Raw genomic sequence first — 21,626 nt, forward strand, 5'->3', positions numbered from 1 at the left:
TTATTAATCCACTATGATGACATGAACGTTCCCCTGACATATCGGAAGGTACATCAACAGGAAACACAGAGAACATCATCAGCGGGTCACATGACGCCGTGGGTCTCGTCTGCAGGGGTTAAAGGTTAAAAGGTGCCGTGTCTCCAGATGGAGCGGAGCAGGAACACACAGCTGAGAGCCGCGGTCAGGACCGTCCCGACACACACACTGAGGATCATGGAGGAATCTCCCACTGGGATCTCCAGACTCACCGCTCCAGTGTCCTGATGGAGAGACACACATCAGCGCAATACATGTGGAACATCAATATCACTATAAATATCACACCACAGTCAAATATTATTAGTTATATATCATTATAAATATTACAGTATATTAAAAATATCATAATATTATATGACATTAAATATAATGTATTATTTACTATTATTGTCATTACATTGTTTTATAATATTATAAATATTACACTATATTAAAATATGATTTGATATTATTATTATTTTTACATTATAAATTTCATATTATAAATATTACTTATATTAAAATATTACTATTTGCTATTACTATAGTTACATTATGTTATAAATATTACATTGTTAAAATTATTTAATATTATTATTCTTATGCATTTTATATATATATATATATATATATATATATATATATATATATATATATAATATTGTTATAAATATCTCATTATATGTAATAATAACGTGTGATAATTATATTACATTATATTAGCAGTATTATATTCTATTAAAATTGTATTTATTGTTGACTTACTATTATTATAATTATATTATATAATATTATAAAATTACATTATATTTATTATAATATTACTTTTATATATTTACTATTACTATTATAATTACATAGTATTATAAATATGATATCATATTAAAATATTACTTATACTATTATTAGAATAATTACATTACATATTTGATATTTACTATTGTAATTATAAATATATTATATTATAAATACATTATCTGCAAATATGATTTAATAATATTGTTCGTATTACATTAAATATTACTATAAATATTCCGATATTAAAATATGACTATATTATGAATATAACCTTATAAATATCTCATTAAATATTTACTATTATTTTTCTTATATTACATAATGTTAACATTTTATTTATTATTTACTACTTTTATTAAAATTACATTATATATTTTATATTTTATAATATTATAAGTATAACATGATATTAAAATATAATTTAATATTATAATTATTATTACTGACTTATTTATTAGTATAAATATTACATGATATACTATATATATATAAGAATATCACAATATATGAAATACTATTTACTATTATTGTTATTATTACATTATAATAAAACATGATTTACTATTAGTATTATTATCATTATTATTATATTTAATGTTTATTAATTATTATAATAAATATTACATGGTATTCGGATATTACTTATTAATATGATATTATACTACATTCTATACTATTACAATAAGTTCTAGACTCCCCAATATTTAGTTTGTGATTTAAAAATATATTTGTTGAGACATGTATTGTTTTATACAAATAAACAATCTGTATATTTGTTTAATTTTATTTATTAAAATTATGTCAAAAATAAATAGTTAACCTAACTGTTGGGTTACTCTTAACCCAATGCATTGGGTCAAAATAACGCACAAGTTGGGAAGGTGCTATATCACCCCATAGTTGGGTTACTCGTTGGGTTATTTTTAACCCAACATTATTGAGTACATATTACATGGTATTCAGATATTGCTTATTAATATGATATTCTACTACTGTGTTATTTGACTGTTGTACCTCCAGACGCAGGATCTCCAGCCAGGAGCAGATGCTGTGGTTTCTGACGGTACATGGAGCTTCAGTCGCTTCATGATGAGGTAAAACACCTGTGATGGGAGAACACATGAGGTGGAGTTCATCATCTCACCGTGTGTATCTGCATTTCTCCAGCTGACTTACACTGGTCTGATCTGAGGAACAGCCTGGGCGGCTCGATCTCTACGGTCACCCACTTCTGGCTGGAGTTCGAGGGTCTGTGATATCGGCCGTGAACGGGAACCGTCGCCTCGTGTTTTCCAGAGAGGAAAACCAGTGCGGTGAAACCAGATGACAGATATTCAGGAGCTTCCAGATCAACCTTTGAGTCCAGAAGAACCTACAAAACATGTTCAGCTTCATCTCACTTCAAAGTGTATATTAGCCAATAACACATTCACACGCACAATATTTTATTTGTTTATTGAGAACATTTATTGATGTTTTCTTGAGAATATTATTCTTGAGAACATGTTTTATTAACAAAGAAGGACACAGACACCATGTAGAAAAAAAAAGGAAAACAAAACAAGACGTAACATAACTAATCAGAAAAGATTACAAATCAAAGAAAAAGATTAAAAGACGTACATATTTCAGATGATTTTAAAGCGTTCTTGTTCAACGAGTTAGAGATAGTCCCAAAGTAATGTTGTGCTTCAGCAAGCAAAGACATAAAACAGTGGCTTCTGACCTGAAAATGTACATTTATGTATAGTTTTAGCCACTATTGAAAGTGCTCACCTCCAAACCCGTGTCGTGTTTCAGGGTTTCCAGCTGATATTCATCCATGTAAACTCCACTCGGCAGCTTCTGGACCAGTAAAGCTTTTACATCATGATCTACTTCTCCCCATTCAACACTGTATAGGAGATCCCTGTAAAACAAAACAACATTGTCAATGACAAAATCATGAACATGAACGAATAAATAAATAAAAAATATTAAAAGTAAGAGGAGACCTGTGAAATCCTGCTTTGGTAATCTTTATAGACATCGACAGTGACTCGAGGAATTCAGATGGAAAACAATGATCTGCTGCTGAATGGGAGATGCAGAACTTTAGTTTAGGTTTATGTCAGTGTTAAATTGGTGTACGTTACCAGCATGTTTTGCATTATAATTACCTTCTTGCGAGTTTCCATTGTGGATAAAATACAACACAGTTGATAATAAATAAAAAATGATGCATGTTCGATCAGCGCTCATGCTTTAATCCCGATTAGTAGCTCCATTTGCTTCCGGGTTTAATAACATCCGTCCGACAGGTGGCGCTAATGAGCGTCTCGTGCGAGAGACTCCCTCGTCAGAAGAAAAGGATACAGGGGCGACGAGGAAGCATGGAAACCTCAATCAAATAACCACAACAAGAGTATGGTTTTGCCTTATTTACAAGCTCATGTATTGCGTAGTAGATGTGAGCCTGTGCCTTTAAAGAAAAAGACCGTCTCGATAGAATCAGCTCTGGAATCAGCGATAAATATTCCGATAATCTTTGTGCAACACATCTCACTGTTACTATGGTTACTAATACTAATATTAGATAGATAGATAGATAGATAGATAGATAGATAGATAGATAGATAGATAGATAGATAGATAGATAGATAGATAGATAGATAGATAGATAGATAGATAGATAGATGGGTTAGAAATGTTAGATAGATAGATAGATAGATAGATAGATAGATAGATAGATAGATAGATAGATAGATAGATAGATAGATAGATAGATAGATAGATGGATGGATGGATGGATGGATGGATAAAACTAACTGTAATCATATTTGTTTTACTAACACACACACACACTAATATTAATGAGCAAATAAATTATTTATTTAGCACAGCAATAACTTTAATATAGCTGCAACAATTTATTTAATTTATTGATTTAATAGTAAATAAAATATTAATCATTTTAAAACATCTTTCAAATAAATATGAACATAATATGTACTATCTATTCTACTATCTATAAGATGGATTTGTGTGCATATACAGTTTTAAGATAAAAAAATAAAAAAATTAACTACGTGCAGTGATATTTTATTATTATATAAAAACTATTTATGGAGAACTATAACTATTGGTTGACTCTTTGTGGACAATATTTCTCTTTTGATTCTGCAGCTGGACATGCAAGCGTGAGTGAAAATGTCCATAGTAGCAAAGCAATGTGGAGTGAAATTTGTTCCACCTTCAATCATCCTCGTATATGAGAACAAGAACACCAGCAAGATGCGAAAAAGAATCATACCTGTGAGGAACTTCTCTCAGTATTCAGGTAAATCTGTTTGAAATATGACATAAACTTGTGAACAAGTTTTGTGAGATTCACCCAAATACATCTCTCTCAGAACAATAACGAAAGTGGTCCTCATCTATAACCCTGAGGGACGCCCCAAAGAAATGAACTTCGAAGTGTGACCTAGACATTTTATTCAGGGGTTTTGTGAGATTCGACCTAGACATTTTATTGAGTTTTTTTTCTTCTGAGATTCACCCACATACATATCTCTAAAAACAAGAACAAAACTATAACCTTGAGGGATGCCCCAAAGAAATGAAGTTCGAAATGTGACCTTGACATTTTATTGAGGGGTTTTGTGAGATTCACCCACATACATATCTCTAAAAACAAGAACAAAACTATAACCCTGAGGGACGCCCCAAAGAAATGAAGTTCGATATGTGACCTTGACATTTTATTGAGGGGTTTTGTGAGATTCGCCAACATACATTTCTCTAAAAACAAGAACAAAAGTGGCCCTCAACTATAACCCTGAGGGACGCCCCAAAGAAATGAAGTTTGAAATGTGACCAAGACATTTTATTGAGGGGTTTTGTGAGATTCGCCCACATACATTTCTCTAAAAACAAGAACAAAAGTGGCCCTCAACTATAACCCTGAGGGACGCCCCAAAGAAATGAAGTTCGACATGTGACCAAGACATTTTATTCAGGGGTTTTGTGAGATTCGCCCCCACATACATTTCTCTAAAAACAAGAACAAAACTATAACCCTGAGGGACGCCCCAAAGAAATGAAGTTCGAAATGTGACCTTGACATTTTATTGAGGGGTTTTGTGAGATTCGCCAATATACATTTCTCTAAAAACAAGAACAAAAGTGGCCCTCAACTATAACCCTGAGGGACGCCCCAAAGAAATGAAGTTTGAAATGTGACCAAGACATTTTATTGAGGGGTTTTGTGAGATTCACCCACATACATATCTCTAAAAACAAGAACAAAACTATAACCCTGAGGGACGCCCCAAAGAAATGAAGTTCGAAATGTGACCTTGACATTTTATTCAGGGGTTTTGTGAGATTCGCCAATATACATTTCTCTAAAAACAAGAACAAAAGTGGCCCTCAACTATAACCCTGAGGGACGCCCCAAATGAACAAACCATTATACCTGCATGCAAATGAAATACTGACTTAAAGGGATAGTTCACCCAAAAATGAAAATAAGCCCATGATTTACTCAAACTCAAGTAATCCTAGGCGTATATGACATTCTTCTTTCAGACGAATACAATCTGAGTTATTTGAAAAAAAAAAATGTCCTGGCTTTTCCAAGCTTTATAATGGCAGTGAATGGCCGTTTCTGTTTTTAAGTCCATAAAAGTGCATCTATCCATCATAAAAGTGCATCTATCCATCATAAAAGTGCATCTATCCATCATAAAAGTGCATCTGTCCATCATAAAAGTGCATCTATCCATCATAAAAGTGCATCTGTCCATCATAAAAGTGCATCTGTCCATCATAAATGTGCATCTGTCCATCATAAAAGTGCATCTATCCATCATAAAAGTGCATCTATCCATCATAAAAGTGCATCTGTCCATCATAAAAGTGCATCTGTCCATCATAAAAGTGCATCTGTCCATCATAAATGTGCATCTGTCCATCATAAAAGTGCATCTGTCCATCATAAAAGTGCATCTGTCCATCATAAAAGTGCATCTGTCCATCATAAAAGTGCATCTGTCCATCATAAATGTGCATCTGTCCATCATAAAAGTGCATCTATCCATCATAAAAGTGCATCTGTCCATCATAAAAGTGCATCTATCATCATAAAAGTGCATCTGTCCATCATAAAAGTCCATCTATCCATCATAAAATGCATCTATCCATCATAAAAGTGCATCTATCCATCATAAAAGTGCATCTGTCCATCATAAAAGTGCTCCACACTGCTCCAGGGGTTAATAAAGGCCTTCTGAAGCGAAGCCATGAGTTTGTGTCAGAAAAATATTCCTATTTACCATGGTACAAAGTAAAATAATTAGCTTCTGGCCAAACACAAGTCTCTACTTACGCCTAATGCGCAACTTATGCAACTTGTGACGTCAGAAGTAGCGTAGTGCGTCATGGAGTAGCGTAAATATCAGCAATGTGTCACATTACTTGCATAAGTTGCGGTTTAGACTTAACTGGAATTCATATGTTCGTTTGGCCAGAAGCTAGTTATTTTACTTTGTAACGTGTTAAATATGGATATTTTTCTTACACAAACGCATCGCTTCGCTTCAGAAAGCCTTTATTAACCCCCGGAGCTTGTGGAGCAATTTTATGATGGATAGATGCACTTTTATGATGGATAGATGCACTTTTATGATGGATAGATGCACTTTTATGGACTTGAAAACAGAAACGGCCATTCCCTCCCATTATAAAGCTTGGAAGAGCCAGGACATTTTTTAATATAACTCTGATTGTGTTCGTCTGAAAGAAGAATGTCATATACACCTAGGATAACTTGAGGGTGGGTACATCATGGGCTAATTTTCATTTTTGGGTGAACTATCCCTTTAATGTACTTTCATAAAGTGTTGCTTCCATCTTTCCAGACTGCAGTCGAGCAGCAGAAAGGATGAAGCATCATGTCCGTCACAGCGTCTATCTGGAGTCCGTGTCTTTGGTCCAGCTTGAGAGACTTCACCTCATCCTCCGGGATCATCTGCAGGGCCTCAGCCTGGAGCAGAGTCTCGCTGCCCAACGGGGACCCGACCTCAATGACGAGGACCTGAACAAACTGAGCGATGAAGAGCTCAACCGCAGGAAGGCCCAGATGGACGAGCTGTTTGAGCGCAACCGCAGACGCAAAGAGGATCCGGACTTCGTGTACGATCTGGAAGTGGAGTTTCCAGAGGTCAGCGTGCAAGAGACGTGTAGCTGGGACGGGGAGCAGTCCGATGACGAGTTTTAGAAGATCGCGGACACTTTAGAAGAAGTGATTCAGACATGGTCCATTATGGGGGTTTTATGTTGTTGAAGTCTGGTGATGAACATGCTGTTTGTTTGGTCTATGCATTACCCATGGTGCATATCGTTTTAAGGCCATTGTTATAGTTTACCCTTTTGGTTCTGACATCACAAAATTGTAAATATTTAATTCAATAAACAAAAAATGGAGGACAAGAAAAGTATAAACCTCAAAGTTTTTTTTACAACTATGAATTAAAAAAAAATATGATCTATTATCATCTTACAAAAACATGGATTACCTCTACTAAATAAATCCTAAAATAGTATAGTAATGATCAGTGTTGAGGGTAACTCATTTCAAGTGAGTAAAGTAACGCATTACTTTTCAAATTAACAAGATATATACATATATATATATACACAAAGAGTTACTTTTTCAAACAAGTAATGCAAGTTACTTTGTTTTCCCATTTATTGACTGACAGCTCTCTTGTCCAGAGGTGTGTGCATGTGTGTGTGTGTGTGTGTGTGTGTGTATAAACGTGATGGTTATTGCAGTTCTAGACTAAATGCGAGTGTGCATTTACTCATCTCACTTGCACACAAAAAAAGATTCAATATTCCTCAAAATTAATAAAATCAGTGAAATGCAGGATCTGAATACTAAGCAAACCTCCAATAACTAAATATGTTAAATAAAACATTCATTTTTATGCATTTAATCTCACTTTATTGACCAATGTACTTGCTTCTGACCTTCGATGATTCAGTGAAACCATGAGCAAAAATGACTATATATTTCTTTGTTTTTATTGGTTAAGTGTTAAACTTTCTTCTACTGCATCCTATTCTTCTGTTATCCAGAATAACATCAGCTGAAAGGTTTGTTTGAGCTGTTCCTCTACTGTACTCTATCTCTACTGTACACTACCTCTACTGTACTCTACTGTACACTACCTCTACTATACTCTACTGTACTCTCTACTGTACACTACCCCTACTACAGTATACTCTACTGCACTCTATCTACTGTACACTACCTCTACTGTACACTACTGTACTCTCTCTACTGTACACTACCTCTACTGTACTCTCTCTACTGTACACTACCTCTACTACACTCTACTGTACACTACCTCTACTACAGTATACTCTACTGTACTCTACACGGTATACCACCTCTACTGTACACTACTGTACACTACCTCTACTGTGCACTACTGTACTCTCAACTGTACACTACCTCTACTGTACTCTACCTCTACTATACTCTACTGTACTCTCTCAACTGTACACTACCTCTACTGTACTCTACCTCTACTGTACACAACTGTACTCTACCTCTACTGTACTCTCTCTACTGTACACTACCTCTACTGTACACCACCTATACTGCACTCTATCTGTGCTCTACTGTACACTACCTCTACTGTACTCTATACTGTACTCTACCTCTACTGTACACGACTGTACTCTACATCTACTGTGCTCTCTACTGTACACTACCTCTACTATACTATCTCTACTGTACTCTATCTGTACTGTACACTACCTCTACACTACCTCTACTGTACTCTCTCTACTGTACACTGCCTCTACGGTACACTACCTCTACTGTGCTCTCTACTGTACACTACCTCTACTATACTCTACTCTCTGTACTGTACACTACCTCTACTGTACTGCGTTACTTTCCCTTTGAAACATCACTTATCAGGCTTATGCTACTCTGAATAATACCTGAACTTCGTATTTTGAGCACTTCTTGCGTTGTTGTTGCTTTTGCCTCTTTATGATGACTCGCTGAATTTTGTCCTAATTTGTAAGTCGCTTTGGACAAAGGCGTCTGCTAAATGACTAAATGTAAATGTACTCTCTACTGTACACTACCTCTACTATACTCTACTCTCTCTACTGTACACTACTGTACACTACCTCTACTGTACTCTCTCTACTGCACACCACCTCTACTATACTCTCTCTACTGTACACTACCTCTACTATACTCTACTCTCTCTACTGTACACTACTGTACACTACCTCTACTGTACTCTCTCTACTGCACACCACCTCTACTATACTCTCTCTACTGTACACTACTGTACACTACCTCTACTATACTCTACTCTCTCTACTGTACACTACTGTACACTACCTCTACTGTACTCTCTCTACTGCACACCACCTCTACTATACTCTCTACTGTACACTACCTCTACTGTACTCTCTCTACTGTACACTACCTCTACTGTGCACTACCTCTACTGTACTCTCTACTGTGCACTACCTCTACTGTACTCTCTACTGTGCACTACCTCTACTATACTCTCTCTACTGTACACTACCTCTACTATACTCTACTCTATCTACTGTACACTACTGTACACTACCTCTACTGTACACTACTGTACTCTATCTCTACTGTACACACGTGAATCTGCATTTCTTTCAGCCTGAGGCTTATTATTTCACTTTTGGTATGAAAGGGTCTTTACATTTGCCCAAAAATCTAACTTTTTTGTTATAAAAAAACAAGCCCAGCCCAAGTGAAAGAAAAAAGTAACGCAAAAGTAACATAACGCATTACTTTTCTAAAAAGTAACTAAGTAACGCAATTAGTTACTTTTTAAGGGAGTAACACAATATTATAATGCATTACTTTTTTAAAGTAACTTTCCCCAACACTGTTAATGACACTAAAACATCACAATACTTGACATACATTTTAAACGACAAGACGACTTTTAATGGTAAATATTTATTTGTTTTTACGAAAAGCTGTACGGAACATATATCCAGGGAAAGTTAAACATGAAAAAATAAAACGCTACTTGATTGTCACACTTTCAACCCTGTGGATTCTCTACCCACTACTGATGACACGATATAAAGACGTACAGGTACGTGTGTTCAATAAGGTAGTCTCACGTCAATATGATAGAAGTAATATTTCATGTTTTATATTTGGATCACATATAGAATCGTAAAATAACACAAGAGCAGCGTTAACACCGCTTAATCTCACTTTGGTAGATCCTCTTGACATTTTGTTTGCGCATTAAAAACGGCTTTGAATCGGAAAGCGACAAGCCACAAGTGCCGAGTCCCGTCGATTAAAAAGTGCATCAAAGCTGCTGGAGAAAAGACGGCAGATACTGCCAAAATCACACGTTTAAAACATTCAACAACGAGACGTCGCACGTGTACTGTCGCTTTGAAATGCAGTAGTTAATCGCTTTGAGTTCGGCAAAAGATTCTCGGTAATAAAGCGAAGAATGAAGTGGAACTTGATTGTCCAACTCGAGCGGAAAAGCCTCAGATGACGGCAGTTATACCTTGAGATTTTGGGTTATTATCTGCAATTGCGCGATTAGGAACGATTAAATACGAAATCTTGTCTCTGCTACAGAATAAAAAAATTCAAAAAAGTTAATTGCAAGTTTATATCACGCAATTGCGAGAAAAATAAGCAAAATATGTGGGAGAAAAAGTCGCAATTACCTTTATTTTTTATTATGCGGTGGAGACAAGCTTCCATTTTTAATCGTTCCTAATCGTGCAAAAGTTTTTATCTCGCAATTGCAAGAAAAGGTCAAAATTGCGAGAAAAAAAGTCAGAATTGCGAGAAAAAAAAGTCAGAATTGCGAGTTTATATCTCACAATTCTGTCTTTATTTCTTGCAAATTGCGAGTTTATACACAGCAATTCTGACTTTATTTCTTGCAAATTGCGAGTTTATACACAGCAATTCTGACTTTATTTCTTGCAAATTGCGAGTTTATACACAGCAATTATGACTTTATTTCTTGCAATTGCGAGTTTATATCTCACAATTCAGACTTTTTCTTGTAATTGCGAGTTTTATACATTCCAATTCTGACATTATATCTCGCAATTATCTTTTAAATGGTTTTATTCCATGGCGGAAACCGGAAACAAGCTTCTATAATTAAACACTTTACTTGCACTTCAAAGTTTCACTTCTCTCTCTAACAACAGAGAGAGTTTCAAAGCAAATCGGTAGTTTCAGGAAAAGTAGTCGTATTGGACTTTAAGTGCAAGAGCGGGAAATACAATCGTACGTTGGCTGCCGAATTCAGCGTCTTAAAAGTGAAATCGTGCCGAACGACTTGTTGCCGCGCTAAAAACATTTCATGAGCAAAGCACGAGAGTTTGGATGCTTGAAGCTTCATAAAAATAATCAGTAAAGAGAGGAAAAATATATATAGATAGCCTATATCATTTATAATATATCCGAAATCGCCTAAAAAGACAATTTGACAACACAGAATGAAACTCGAACAAATGGAAACATTTCAAGTACTTTGAAAAATAAAAACTTTGTTTTCTCGTGACCCTCATATATTTCATCATGGCCATATAAAGGAGTATATATTATCCTATTTTACCACTTAGACAAAATACATATATATGCATATGTATATTCATATAGAAATGTAATCTCAACATCTCATTTTTTCTTTCGATCCTGGGTGCATCGTGGACAGAACCTGGAAGAAAGAAAAGAAAAGCTGTTTGGTGATCTTCAAAAGCAAAGATATCGACGGTTCCTCATTGAGCAACTCTGAACAGACCGACGTACCATTTCCCTTTGGGCTTTGTTGTCAGATCAACACAGGCGAAGTGAAACCACTCGATGGGACACTGTGAAGAAAAGCAGTTTTGTTTGTTAGTTAAAGAAATACATGAGGAAAGGCACACAAAAATAAACCAGTTTAAAGTGAATGGACGTGACATCCGCTCGTACATCCATGTTGTCGCATCCGATCATTTCTCCATATGACACTTGGTGACACAGGCAGTACGTGGGTTCGTTGGGATCCACAGGCATGTCTAAGACGTCTGATGGGTGAACTGGTAAGACGGATTCAGAGAACTCAGGGCTGCGGAAAACAAAGTGGAAATAGTGACGTGTCAATCAAACATTACGTGGAAAATTGCATTAAAATCTGCGAATAAAGCAGCGTTTCCATCCCATGTGGACATCATTCTGATGAAAGACTTTGACTCAACCAACATTTGAGATGCTGCGATGTGATTGGTCCGCTGGTTACTCCAGTTATCCAATCACAGCCTCTGCTGAGGCAAAGACATGTGAGGTTTATGTTGTGAGTCTTGGGATTAATTCAGTGTTTCCAATTGAGCGCATGCGTTTTTTTATGTGCATTTTTAGAATTTATGTGCATCTTGGATTTTAATCCAATGAGGTATCCCAAAATTTGCATAAAAATGGATGGAAACAAAGCTGATGCTGCTTCTTACTCGTATGATTGTCATTCTTGGGCGAAGTATTTCCTAAAGTTGACTCTTACCCGTTTTTCATTTTCTTTTTCCGCGGCGAGTCGTCGTCTGAAGATTTCCGTCCTCTTCCTTTCGGTCGTCGTTTTTCCTTCAGGCTTCCTCTGCCACTCACCTCTACAGAGGACAACACTTATTATTTATTTGTGTACAGTATGACACGCGATGTGTTTGTCCAGAACGAGCCACGTTGGGTCTTACTCTTGGGTGTTCTGTTGTCTGGACTTTCGTAGCCGCTGACGTCCAACTTCTCCTTCAGCTCGTTCTCGAAGCGAGCGAGGTCAGCATCCAGCCTTCGGATGTGTTTGTCCACCTAGTGAGAAGAAGCTCGGGGTTATTTTTAATAATAATACCCCAAAAAATTCATGTTAAAAAATGTATACTTAAAAAAGAAACAAAACAATATGTAAACTATTCAAAACAACACCGCAGTGATTGACTGGACAGGGTTATAATCGTTAACTAAAACTATTAAAACATTTATGTTCATTTAAATAAAGCTGAAAAAAGTCAAATGTAAATATTAGTTAAAAAACTTATAGTAAATGATCATTTGAAATGATGCCTTGGCAATAAGCTGAAATAAGTTGAACTGAAATAAAAATAAATTAAACCTAAATAGCAATATAACAAAATAAATGCAATGACAAAAGCACATAAGGAAATTACTCAAAATTATACAAAAATATCATAAACAAATAAAATTCAAAATATTAATAAAAGTATAATAAAACAACTTTATTATATAACCTTATTATACACACCCTCTGGTGCTTTTCTGAAACTAGATTACATTTTTTAAGATATCAAACTCAAATTTGGAACATGACTTGTTTTAGATTTATGGCTTTGATTTTATCACAGTTTTAGAGAAAAATGTGTTTTGGAAAATATGCATTTCACATAAGAATTGAAAACTGTTTTTAGTGATTTTTCATAACAATAAGTGTTAAATTGTATAATTTTTTTCAAATTCACTTTTTTTACACTTCAGCCAAGTGTCGTCTTTAACAAGAGACCAAACTTCAGTCTGTTGCTCCGAAGCATTCAAGATTCATGAGTTTGAGTTCGAAATTTAATTTCGGGGTCTATGCCCAAAAAGTGAATAAATGGATTATAACTATTGCATAAATATAATTTAGCACCATAAAATCCCCTAAAAATACAAAATATTAAATAAAAAACATTATCAAACTAAATTATAGTACATTCATTTAATTTAAATAAAAAACAAAACAAAACCAGGCCATTTTTGACAGACATGGGAAGATAAACGCAGTAATATAAAATAAAATAAACAGGTTCCCACACTGTAAAATGAATTTTAACTTTTAAATCATATTGCGTTTGCAAATTGCGAAAATCTCCTCAATAATTATATTAAAATACAGAAAATTATATTTACTATAAAAACCAATTTCCATCTTTTCTGACAAACTGAGAGTAGAAATTTTCGTGTAAATCACACATTTGAAATTCCCATATTTCCAGGTTTCCACCCGGTCTGGGATCGCCGGCACTGACCATCTCGTACGTCTGCATGGCGAGCTGCACTTTGTCGTCGCTGTATTCTTTGCATTTGCTGAATCCGTTCTGAATCTTTTGCAGGTGCTCCACTCTCTGGTCGGGGGCCAGGTTTCGGACGTTAGTGATGTATTCCTCTGCCAGCTTATCGATTTCGCATTTCTTTTCTGCAAAAGAAGGGGGGGACATTCGAAAATGTCATCCATTTTCATGACACTTCTCCGGGACTGGGTCACGATACTGAGCGCCCTATAATACCCAAAGATGCTCCCTAGGTAGACGGCACAGTATGATTTAAGATGTCATCTCACCCTCCGCTCTGTTGTCCAGTTCCCGCATAAGTGTGAAGTTTCTCTGGAGCTCACAGGGCAGGTTTTCAATGCCTAGGGTCATAAAAATATCTCAATTAAAAAAAAAAAAAGTACTGTTTACATACAAGAGGAACATTCTAGACCACCATCTTCTATTTATCTAGACAGATACCTGAGCACAAATACATATACACACATAAAATCTCACATGACATGACTTTGTTGACTTAGCATGTTGTTATTAGCATGCTGGCTAACTACTTTCTGCAATGCATTTACAACTTGTTTTGGTTTCACAATAGATGTATATAAAACCACTTAAACGACAAAATGAAAGAATCACGCAGATTTACGCGGTGTTGTACAGTAGAAAATAAGCTAATCAACCTGTTGGCTGACTAGCTGAAGCTCGCTAATGCTAATCTGACATTAGCCATCAAAACATCCTCAAACTGGACCTCTTAAAACACCTTAATCCCGCGTTTTAAAAAAACGTTAAATCCGCGGTATTTGTTCGGAAGTGAATTATACTCACTATCGAGATAATGTTCGAGATAAATCGCTGTCGCCATGGTGACGATCTTCACTCGTTTCCAGTATGTTTTTCTCCTCCGCCAGCCCGCGTGAGGTGGAACAACATTGGCATGTCATGAATAATTAATGAGGCCGTTCTCTGCTACTGGCTGACAGGCGACGTTTTTGAATGCCGTGGTTTGATTGGTTGGCGATGGGGCTTGGCTCATTAGTGCTCTCTCGACGTCACTCCATCTAGATCTTTTTTCTTTTTCTTTTTCTTTTTTAACTCCATATAATTCTAGAGAAAACAGACTGGCAGATAGAGATAACAATAAAAACATAATTATAATTAATTGTAATAACATTCAATAAAAAACATTCAATAAATATACAATTAATAATCAAATATAGTATTTTTTATTTATTTATTTATTTACATTTTATTGATTTAGAATCAATATAATACAGTCCAATATATAATAACGGAATGGTGATAAAACATTTATATTAGTAATATAAGAGCTTTTAAAGAAATATTTTTTATATTATATTTATTCCAAATAATATGGACTTTTTATTCTATCATATTAATAATCGAACACAAATATATATCAAACGTATATAATATTACTAATCAAATGAACAATTTTTTTTAGAACTTCAATAATTTAACGTAGCAGTGAAATATTATATTTAATATATAAATGTAATCTACATTGACATTAATAATTAAAAAATGTAAAATAAAAATAATAAAAAAAACTTTTTTAATATTTATAAATAATTCGAATACATGATTAAAATAAATGATTAATACTTATTCCATATAATATGGACCTTTCTATTAATCATAATAATAAACAAATACAATATCAAAAGTATATATAATATAATATTTTATTAAATTATTTATTGTTTTAGAATACATCAATAATGTAATGTAGCAGTAAAATATTATATTTAATATATCCATTTAACTTACATTAATATCAGTAATTAAAACATTTAAAATAAAAGTAATTAAAATAAAAAACATTAATATTAATAACTTGAATACACTATCAACGACGTAATATTTATTCATTATAATATGAACCTTTTATTCTGTATGTTTCACATCCAAATACGTCAACGCATATGAACAATAACACATTATGCAAACCTACAGTAATGGTCAGATGCCCACGTGACCCCATGCTCTATCCCGGAAGCACTGTGCGTGTGTTGTTTGACTTTCCCACTTCAAGACCACGTGCGTTTTATCTGTCACTTTGAATATATAAATGTACTTCTCAATCGATCGGTACATTATATACATATTAATAAGGCGTATACATATTAACAAGTCCGACTTTAACAGTGAAATCTGTGCGCAACAGGAACAGTCATGTGTTGATCTTTTCTTTTCTTTAGTCATGTGTTGATTGGATGGACTCATCAGAGGAGAGTAGTGATGCTGACCTGCAGTCTCAGGTACATATGACTCGTGTTACTCTGTCTTATGATGATGAGCCGAGCTGAGCTGATGTTTATCACACAGATAGAGGAGATTGAGGCTCTGTCCTCCATCTATGGGGAGGAATGGTGTGTGATTGATGAAGCTTCGAGAGTTTTCTGCATCAGAATATCAGATGACACCCAGAAGCCCACATGGACGGTCTGTTTACAGGTATACGAAACATACATCGAACTCATGAATATGCAAAACGCGCTCATGAATATTAAATAGGGATGTGCAGCGATCAGTCGGATTCAAAATAAAAGTTTGTGTTTACATAATGTATGTGTGTGTGTACTGTGTATAATTATTTTGTATATATAAATACACACACATGCATGTATATATTTAAGAAAATGTGTTATTTATATATAAAATATTTATATATAATATAAATATACAATATATACAGTACAGGCCAAAAGTTTGGACACATTACTATTTTTAATGTTTTTGAAAGAAGTTTCTTCTGCTCATCAAGCCTGCATTTATTTGATCAAAAATACAGGAAAAAAAAGTAATATTGTGATATATTATTACAATTTAAAATAATTGGTTTTCAATTTATTATACTTTAAATGATCATTTATTTCTGTGATGCAAAGCTGAATTTTCAGGATCATTACTCCAGTCTATCACATGATCCTTTAGAAATCATTCTAATATTCTGATTCATTATCAAAGTTGGAAACAGTTCTGCTGACTAATATTTTTTTCATAACCTGTGATACTTTTTTAGGATACTTTGATGAATAAAAAAAATTAATAAAAAAAAGAAGCAAATGTTTTAAAAATAGAAATCTTTTGTAACAACAATATCCACTACTGGTCAGTCATTTGGGGTCAGTAATTTTTTTCTTTCTTTTTTTGAAATAAATCAATACTTTTATTCAGCAAGGATGTGTCCAAACTTTTGGCCTGTACTGTACATGCAAATATTTCTATGTGTGTGTGTGTATTTATATATACAAAATAATTATACCCAGTACACACACATATATCATGTAAACACAAACTTTTATTTTGGATGCGATTAATCGTTGCCCAGCACAAATATTAAATGCATGTTAATTTTTGTTTGAAGATCATACTTCCTCCAGATTATCCGAGCTCAGCGCCTCCAATATATCAGATCAAGTATGTATATTGCTTTCAGTGCAGATCATAAAGAAATGTGAAGTAAGTGTGCAGTGATCGGTGTGTATTTCTCCTGACAGCGCGGCTTGGCTCCGGGGACCCGACAGAAGGACCCTGTCCAACAGTTTAGAGGAGCTGTATGTGTGAGTGTGTGTCATTTCACTCTCAGATCAGTGTATCTGTGTGGATATGAAATATGAAATGTGATTGTCTTGTTTAGGGAGAATACAGGGGAGAATATTCTGTACCTCTGGGTGGAGAAAATAAGGGAATTCCTCGCAGAAAAATCACAAAGTGCAGGTAAGATTGGAGAATCTGTCTAGATATTAACTATATATATGTGTGTGTGTATATATATACTACCTTGTGCATCAAATCATCATATTAGAATGATTTCTGAAGGATCATGTGACACTGAAGACTGGAGTAATGATACAAAAAAAATTATTTATTACATTTGATTTACTGTATTTTATAAATTATATTGGTCACACTTTAGATTAGGGTCCAATTCTCACTATTAACTATGACTTTTGCCTCAATAAACTCCTAATTATGGCTTATTAATAGTTAGTAAGGTAGTGGTTAAGTTTAGGATGTAGAATGTGATCATGCAGAATAAGACATTAATATGTGCTTTATAAGTACAATATCCAATATCAGTCCAATATCAACAGCCAATATCCTAGTAATATGCATGATAATAAGCAACTAGTTAATAGTGAGAATTGGACCCTAAACTGAAGTGTCACCATTATATTTAAACATAAACTTTTTGTTAAACAAATAACATCAATTTGTTGTTTATTGTATTTTTAATAATGATCATTCAGCATCCAGAAGTGTGGGATTGATGATTGACACATAAACCCTTCTTTACCTAGCTAGCTGGTTTATATACATAATTTATGTACACAATTGTCATAAATGTGAGTTGAGAGAGCCTGATGGACTGTTTCATGTCTGTGATCATATGTGGTTTTACACTAGGGGGCAGTAAATGGACACACCAATTGTCTCATCTGAAATGTTTTATGAGGATGTTCAAAATCAGTCTTTATTATGCAAAACTGATGCATATCTAAAGTCTGTACAAGTATTAAACGTACCTGTTGCACATACATCCCAAGCAATTCATCATATACCACAAAAGAAGATAGCTTGAAAAATGTGTTGATTTCGTCCACACAATGAAAGTCAATGGGGTCCAAAGTAACGTTCTACAGAATATCTTGTTTTGTGTTCAGCTGAAGAGCGTGATACAAGTTTGGAACGACATGATAAACTATTCGTCACTTTTCCTCTACGCTCTTAATTTTTAACATGGTATGTGAATGCATTTGGGCGATTGGTTCTTGCATGCTTTGTAAAGCAAGTGTTGATTTAGTCTTTTTCCGGACAGTACAAGCCGTTCTCCCATTAAAGTCACAGACTGAGAGTGTTTCAGCTTTTGGATTCTGTCTCGGTACCCAAACCTCCTTCTCTGGACTAATTGCCTGTTGTGTTAAAGCCCCACTTGGGTTTTGTTGTGTTTGTCCTGGGCTTGTTGTTTTGAGCTGATGCCTCACTGGGAAAAACACAATACTTTGTGTATAAAGCGAACTCTGGAATGGGGGGAATTAGAGTCAGGAAGGGTTTCATGCTGTCCTTTATTCCCTCCGGCTTTTGAGGAACACAGCGTTCCACCGGCAGACGCAAATTACACATGACCATTTTTGTACACCGAAAAAAAGCCTCGTCGACGTCGAGGAATCAAGCAAACATTCAGGTCTGTTGTTTCATCCGCCCTTTGAAAAGAATAGCAGGCACACCGTGTTCTCTGCGGAAATATACAGAAAGAGGCACGATTGAAACAGGTGCACAAGGCCTGCCGGTAATCAGGTACACGGCCTGTCATTAACCTACACGTAATAGACCCTTCAGCTTGAGGAAAGATGCCTCTTTTGATTGTTCAAAGCTGGAATAAGCTTCTCAATAACCTGGAAGTTGTAAAAACTCGGCATACACTGCAAAAAAGGCTTTTCTTACTTAGTATTTTTGTCTTGTTTCCAGTCCAAATATCTAAAAACTCTTAAATCAAGATGCATTTACTAGATGAGTGAAATGACATAAGATATTATGTCCTGTTTTCCAGGGGAATTAATCTAAATTAAGTGAGTTGATCCTTAAAACAAGCAAAATGATCTGCCAATAATTCAAACAGAAACAACATTATTTGGCAGATAATTTTGCTTGTTTTAAGCAAAAACTCACTTAATTTTTATTTATTTCCCCAGAAAACAAGACTTAATATCTTATGTCATTTTACTCATCTAGTAAATGCATTTTGATTTAAGAGTTTTTTGATATTTGGACTGGAAACAAGACAAAAATACTAAGCAAGAAAAGCATTTTTTGCAGTGTAATCGCGCTGTAAATGCTGGCGGAGTCGAGAGGATTGTGGTGCGGAGTCGAGAGGATTGTGGTGCGGAGTCGAGAGGATTGTGGTGCGGAGTCGAGAGGATTGGGGTGTGTAGTTGCTGCGCGTGGGAAAAAAGATAGGATTAAAAAAATATTCACACATTTATTCATTTAGCTGGCACTTTTATCGAGAGTGGCTTCCAAATTGGAACATCCCAAGCCATTTATCATATATATATCACAAAGGAAGATATTTTTGAAAAATGTTTATTTCATCCATACAATGAAAGTCAATGGGGTCCAAAGTCGTTCCGTTTGCAACGTTCTACAAAATATCTTCTTTTGTGTTCCGCAGAAGAACGTTATACTGGTTTTGGAGTGACGTTTATTTATTTTGCTACAGCTTCAAAATAGGAACATCCCAAGTAATTTATCTTGAAAATGTGTTTATTTCGTCAATACAATGAAAGTCAATGGGGTCCAAAACTCGCTCTGTTCCCAACGTTCTACAAAATATCTTCGAAGTTCGAACGTCTTACAGGTTTGTTAAACCAATGTTTAACTGATGTGGTTGTGGGTAACACCTGTTTACTGACGTCACGATGGAAGTAACCCTGGATATACCGAGTGACGCTTGACAGAACCTCCACACCTAATAATAATAATAATATCCACGAGTCCGATCTCTATCCTCTCTGGACTACTAGTTCCTGCGCTTTCCGGCATATTGAAATCTCGCGAATCGTCGCATGCTGGTAAAATGTTGGGATGCTTTTCACATGAGTAGCTCATTCTCAGAGTCATTTCTCCTGGTTATCCGCCTCTAATCTCTCTTGCCTTTGAACATAATGTTTGCCAAAATTATTGCACGCCGGATATTGGATCCATGCCTTTGATCTGCCGTCTGGATAAAGTCGAATTGTCTGGATAAAATGAGCTGTCGCAGGCAGAGGTAGATGTGTTTTTAAGAGCGCTCCTTCTCTCTCGCCGTCACAGAGATCTAATCGTAATCGATGAAAAGACTCGCGCCGCCTTGACAGAACCTGTTAATCTTTTCCTCTAAAAGGCCCCGTGAGGTCAGTGCCAAGTCCAGCATTGACCCTGATGGGTTTTGACACTCGACTCTTTTCAGAAGGTGGAGAAAATCTTATTTTGAAACCTTCCTAAAAGGAAGGAATTTGCCATTCTTGGCACTTAAAATGTCCCTATTACCTGATAACACACGGCGTCCTGAGAGATCACTCTCGTCTCCATGATAGCCCTCGGCTCTGTAAAGACTCTGAGTGCTGGTTGTGCTGCTTTATTTTTGGCTCTATCAAAAATTTGTGTAGGCGGTGTTGGCCTGTCAATCATTTTTGCATGTTGAGGATTGGCTGTCGTGTTCCGGAAGGAGGATAGTCCAAAAAGTCGGCAAGTCGTCTTTTTCTGTTGTTTCTCAGTTCATGTCTGACATATTTATCATATAGCCAGGGTTAGAAATGAACACCCACCAAATGCGTGTAAGAATCAACTGTGGTGTGTAACGCTGTCAAATCACGAGCCAATTTGGTGTGTTACTTATCATGTTTACTCACTTCATGGGGAAGTTCGTGTAAGCCAAATCTGCGCAGATTTAGCGCAAATACTCGTGAGTCATCATGATATATTAATACGGCATATTGCACAGAATCTGCTCATATCTGGCTTACTTGAACACACACGTCACTACACAACAAATAACGGTGCGCTTGTTCATTTGCAATGAAGCAATAGCGAAGATTAAAAAGCATTTGATTAACAGAAAAGACATTTATATTTTCCAACATCTACATTTTTCTGATGTTCTCTGTCCTGTATTGATCTGT

General features: G+C 35.2%; 4 protein-coding genes and 1 long non-coding RNA gene across 7 annotated transcripts in view; 3 read left to right on the forward strand and 2 right to left on the reverse strand.

Annotated features, from left to right (window-relative positions):
- Window positions 1-125: 125 nt before the first annotated feature.
- pigx (phosphatidylinositol glycan anchor biosynthesis, class X) lies at window positions 126-2,848 on the reverse strand (the record flags this gene model as incomplete). The annotated part of the gene is made up of 5 exons (XM_082137563.1): window positions 126-263; window positions 1,834-1,922; window positions 1,996-2,191; window positions 2,596-2,728; window positions 2,814-2,848. The coding sequence occupies 5 exons, from the start codon at window positions 2,846-2,848 to the stop codon at window positions 126-128; spliced, it is 591 nt and encodes a 196-aa protein (XP_081993689.1).
- A 254-nt stretch (window positions 2,849-3,102) lies between these two features.
- On the forward strand, window positions 3,103-8,072 carry cep19 (centrosomal protein 19). Its single transcript, XM_082139589.1, has 3 exons — window positions 3,103-3,223; window positions 3,985-4,138; window positions 6,720-8,072. The coding sequence occupies exons 2-3, from the start codon at window positions 4,009-4,011 to the stop codon at window positions 7,076-7,078; spliced, it is 489 nt and encodes a 162-aa protein (XP_081995715.1). The 5' UTR covers window positions 3,103-3,223; window positions 3,985-4,008; the 3' UTR covers window positions 7,079-8,072.
- A 1,230-nt stretch (window positions 8,073-9,302) lies between these two features.
- On the forward strand, window positions 9,303-11,401 carry LOC309476377. Its single transcript, XR_014198079.1, has 2 exons — window positions 9,303-10,895; window positions 10,937-11,401. It is a non-coding gene; the product is annotated as an uncharacterized lncRNA (long non-coding RNA).
- Window positions 9,820-14,916, reverse strand: ing5a (inhibitor of growth family, member 5a). Its single transcript, XM_082139500.1, has 8 exons — window positions 14,767-14,916; window positions 14,232-14,303; window positions 13,921-14,087; window positions 12,598-12,709; window positions 12,411-12,513; window positions 11,846-11,981; window positions 11,681-11,742; window positions 9,820-11,588 (listed from the first exon to the last, which is right to left on the reverse strand). Exons 1-8 carry the CDS (start codon window positions 14,801-14,803, stop codon window positions 11,549-11,551), a joined length of 729 nt encoding a protein of 242 aa, XP_081995626.1. The 5' UTR covers window positions 14,804-14,916; the 3' UTR covers window positions 9,820-11,548.
- A 996-nt stretch (window positions 14,917-15,912) lies between these two features.
- impact (impact RWD domain protein) overlaps window positions 15,913-21,626 on the forward strand; it is a 40,839-nt gene continuing 35,125 nt past the window's right edge. The window contains exons 1-6 of one of the 3 annotated variants that reach the window (XM_082139284.1): window positions 15,913-15,999; window positions 16,161-16,220; window positions 16,288-16,416; window positions 17,330-17,382; window positions 17,463-17,525; window positions 17,603-17,682. In XM_082139284.1, coding sequence (XP_081995410.1) covers window positions 16,176-16,220; window positions 16,288-16,416; window positions 17,330-17,382; window positions 17,463-17,525; window positions 17,603-17,682 — 370 coding nt within the window. In that variant the 5' untranslated portion in view covers window positions 15,913-15,999; window positions 16,161-16,175. The remainder of the gene's footprint in view (window positions 16,000-16,160; window positions 16,221-16,287; window positions 16,417-17,329; window positions 17,383-17,462; window positions 17,526-17,602; window positions 17,683-21,626) is intronic. The other 2 variants (XM_082139285.1, XM_082139286.1) reach the window with 2 other exon arrangements.

Source organism: Leuciscus leuciscus (genome assembly GCF_965113295.1).
Source record: "Leuciscus leuciscus genome assembly, chromosome: 15".
Taxonomy (NCBI): Eukaryota; Metazoa; Chordata; class Actinopteri; order Cypriniformes; family Leuciscidae; genus Leuciscus; species Leuciscus leuciscus.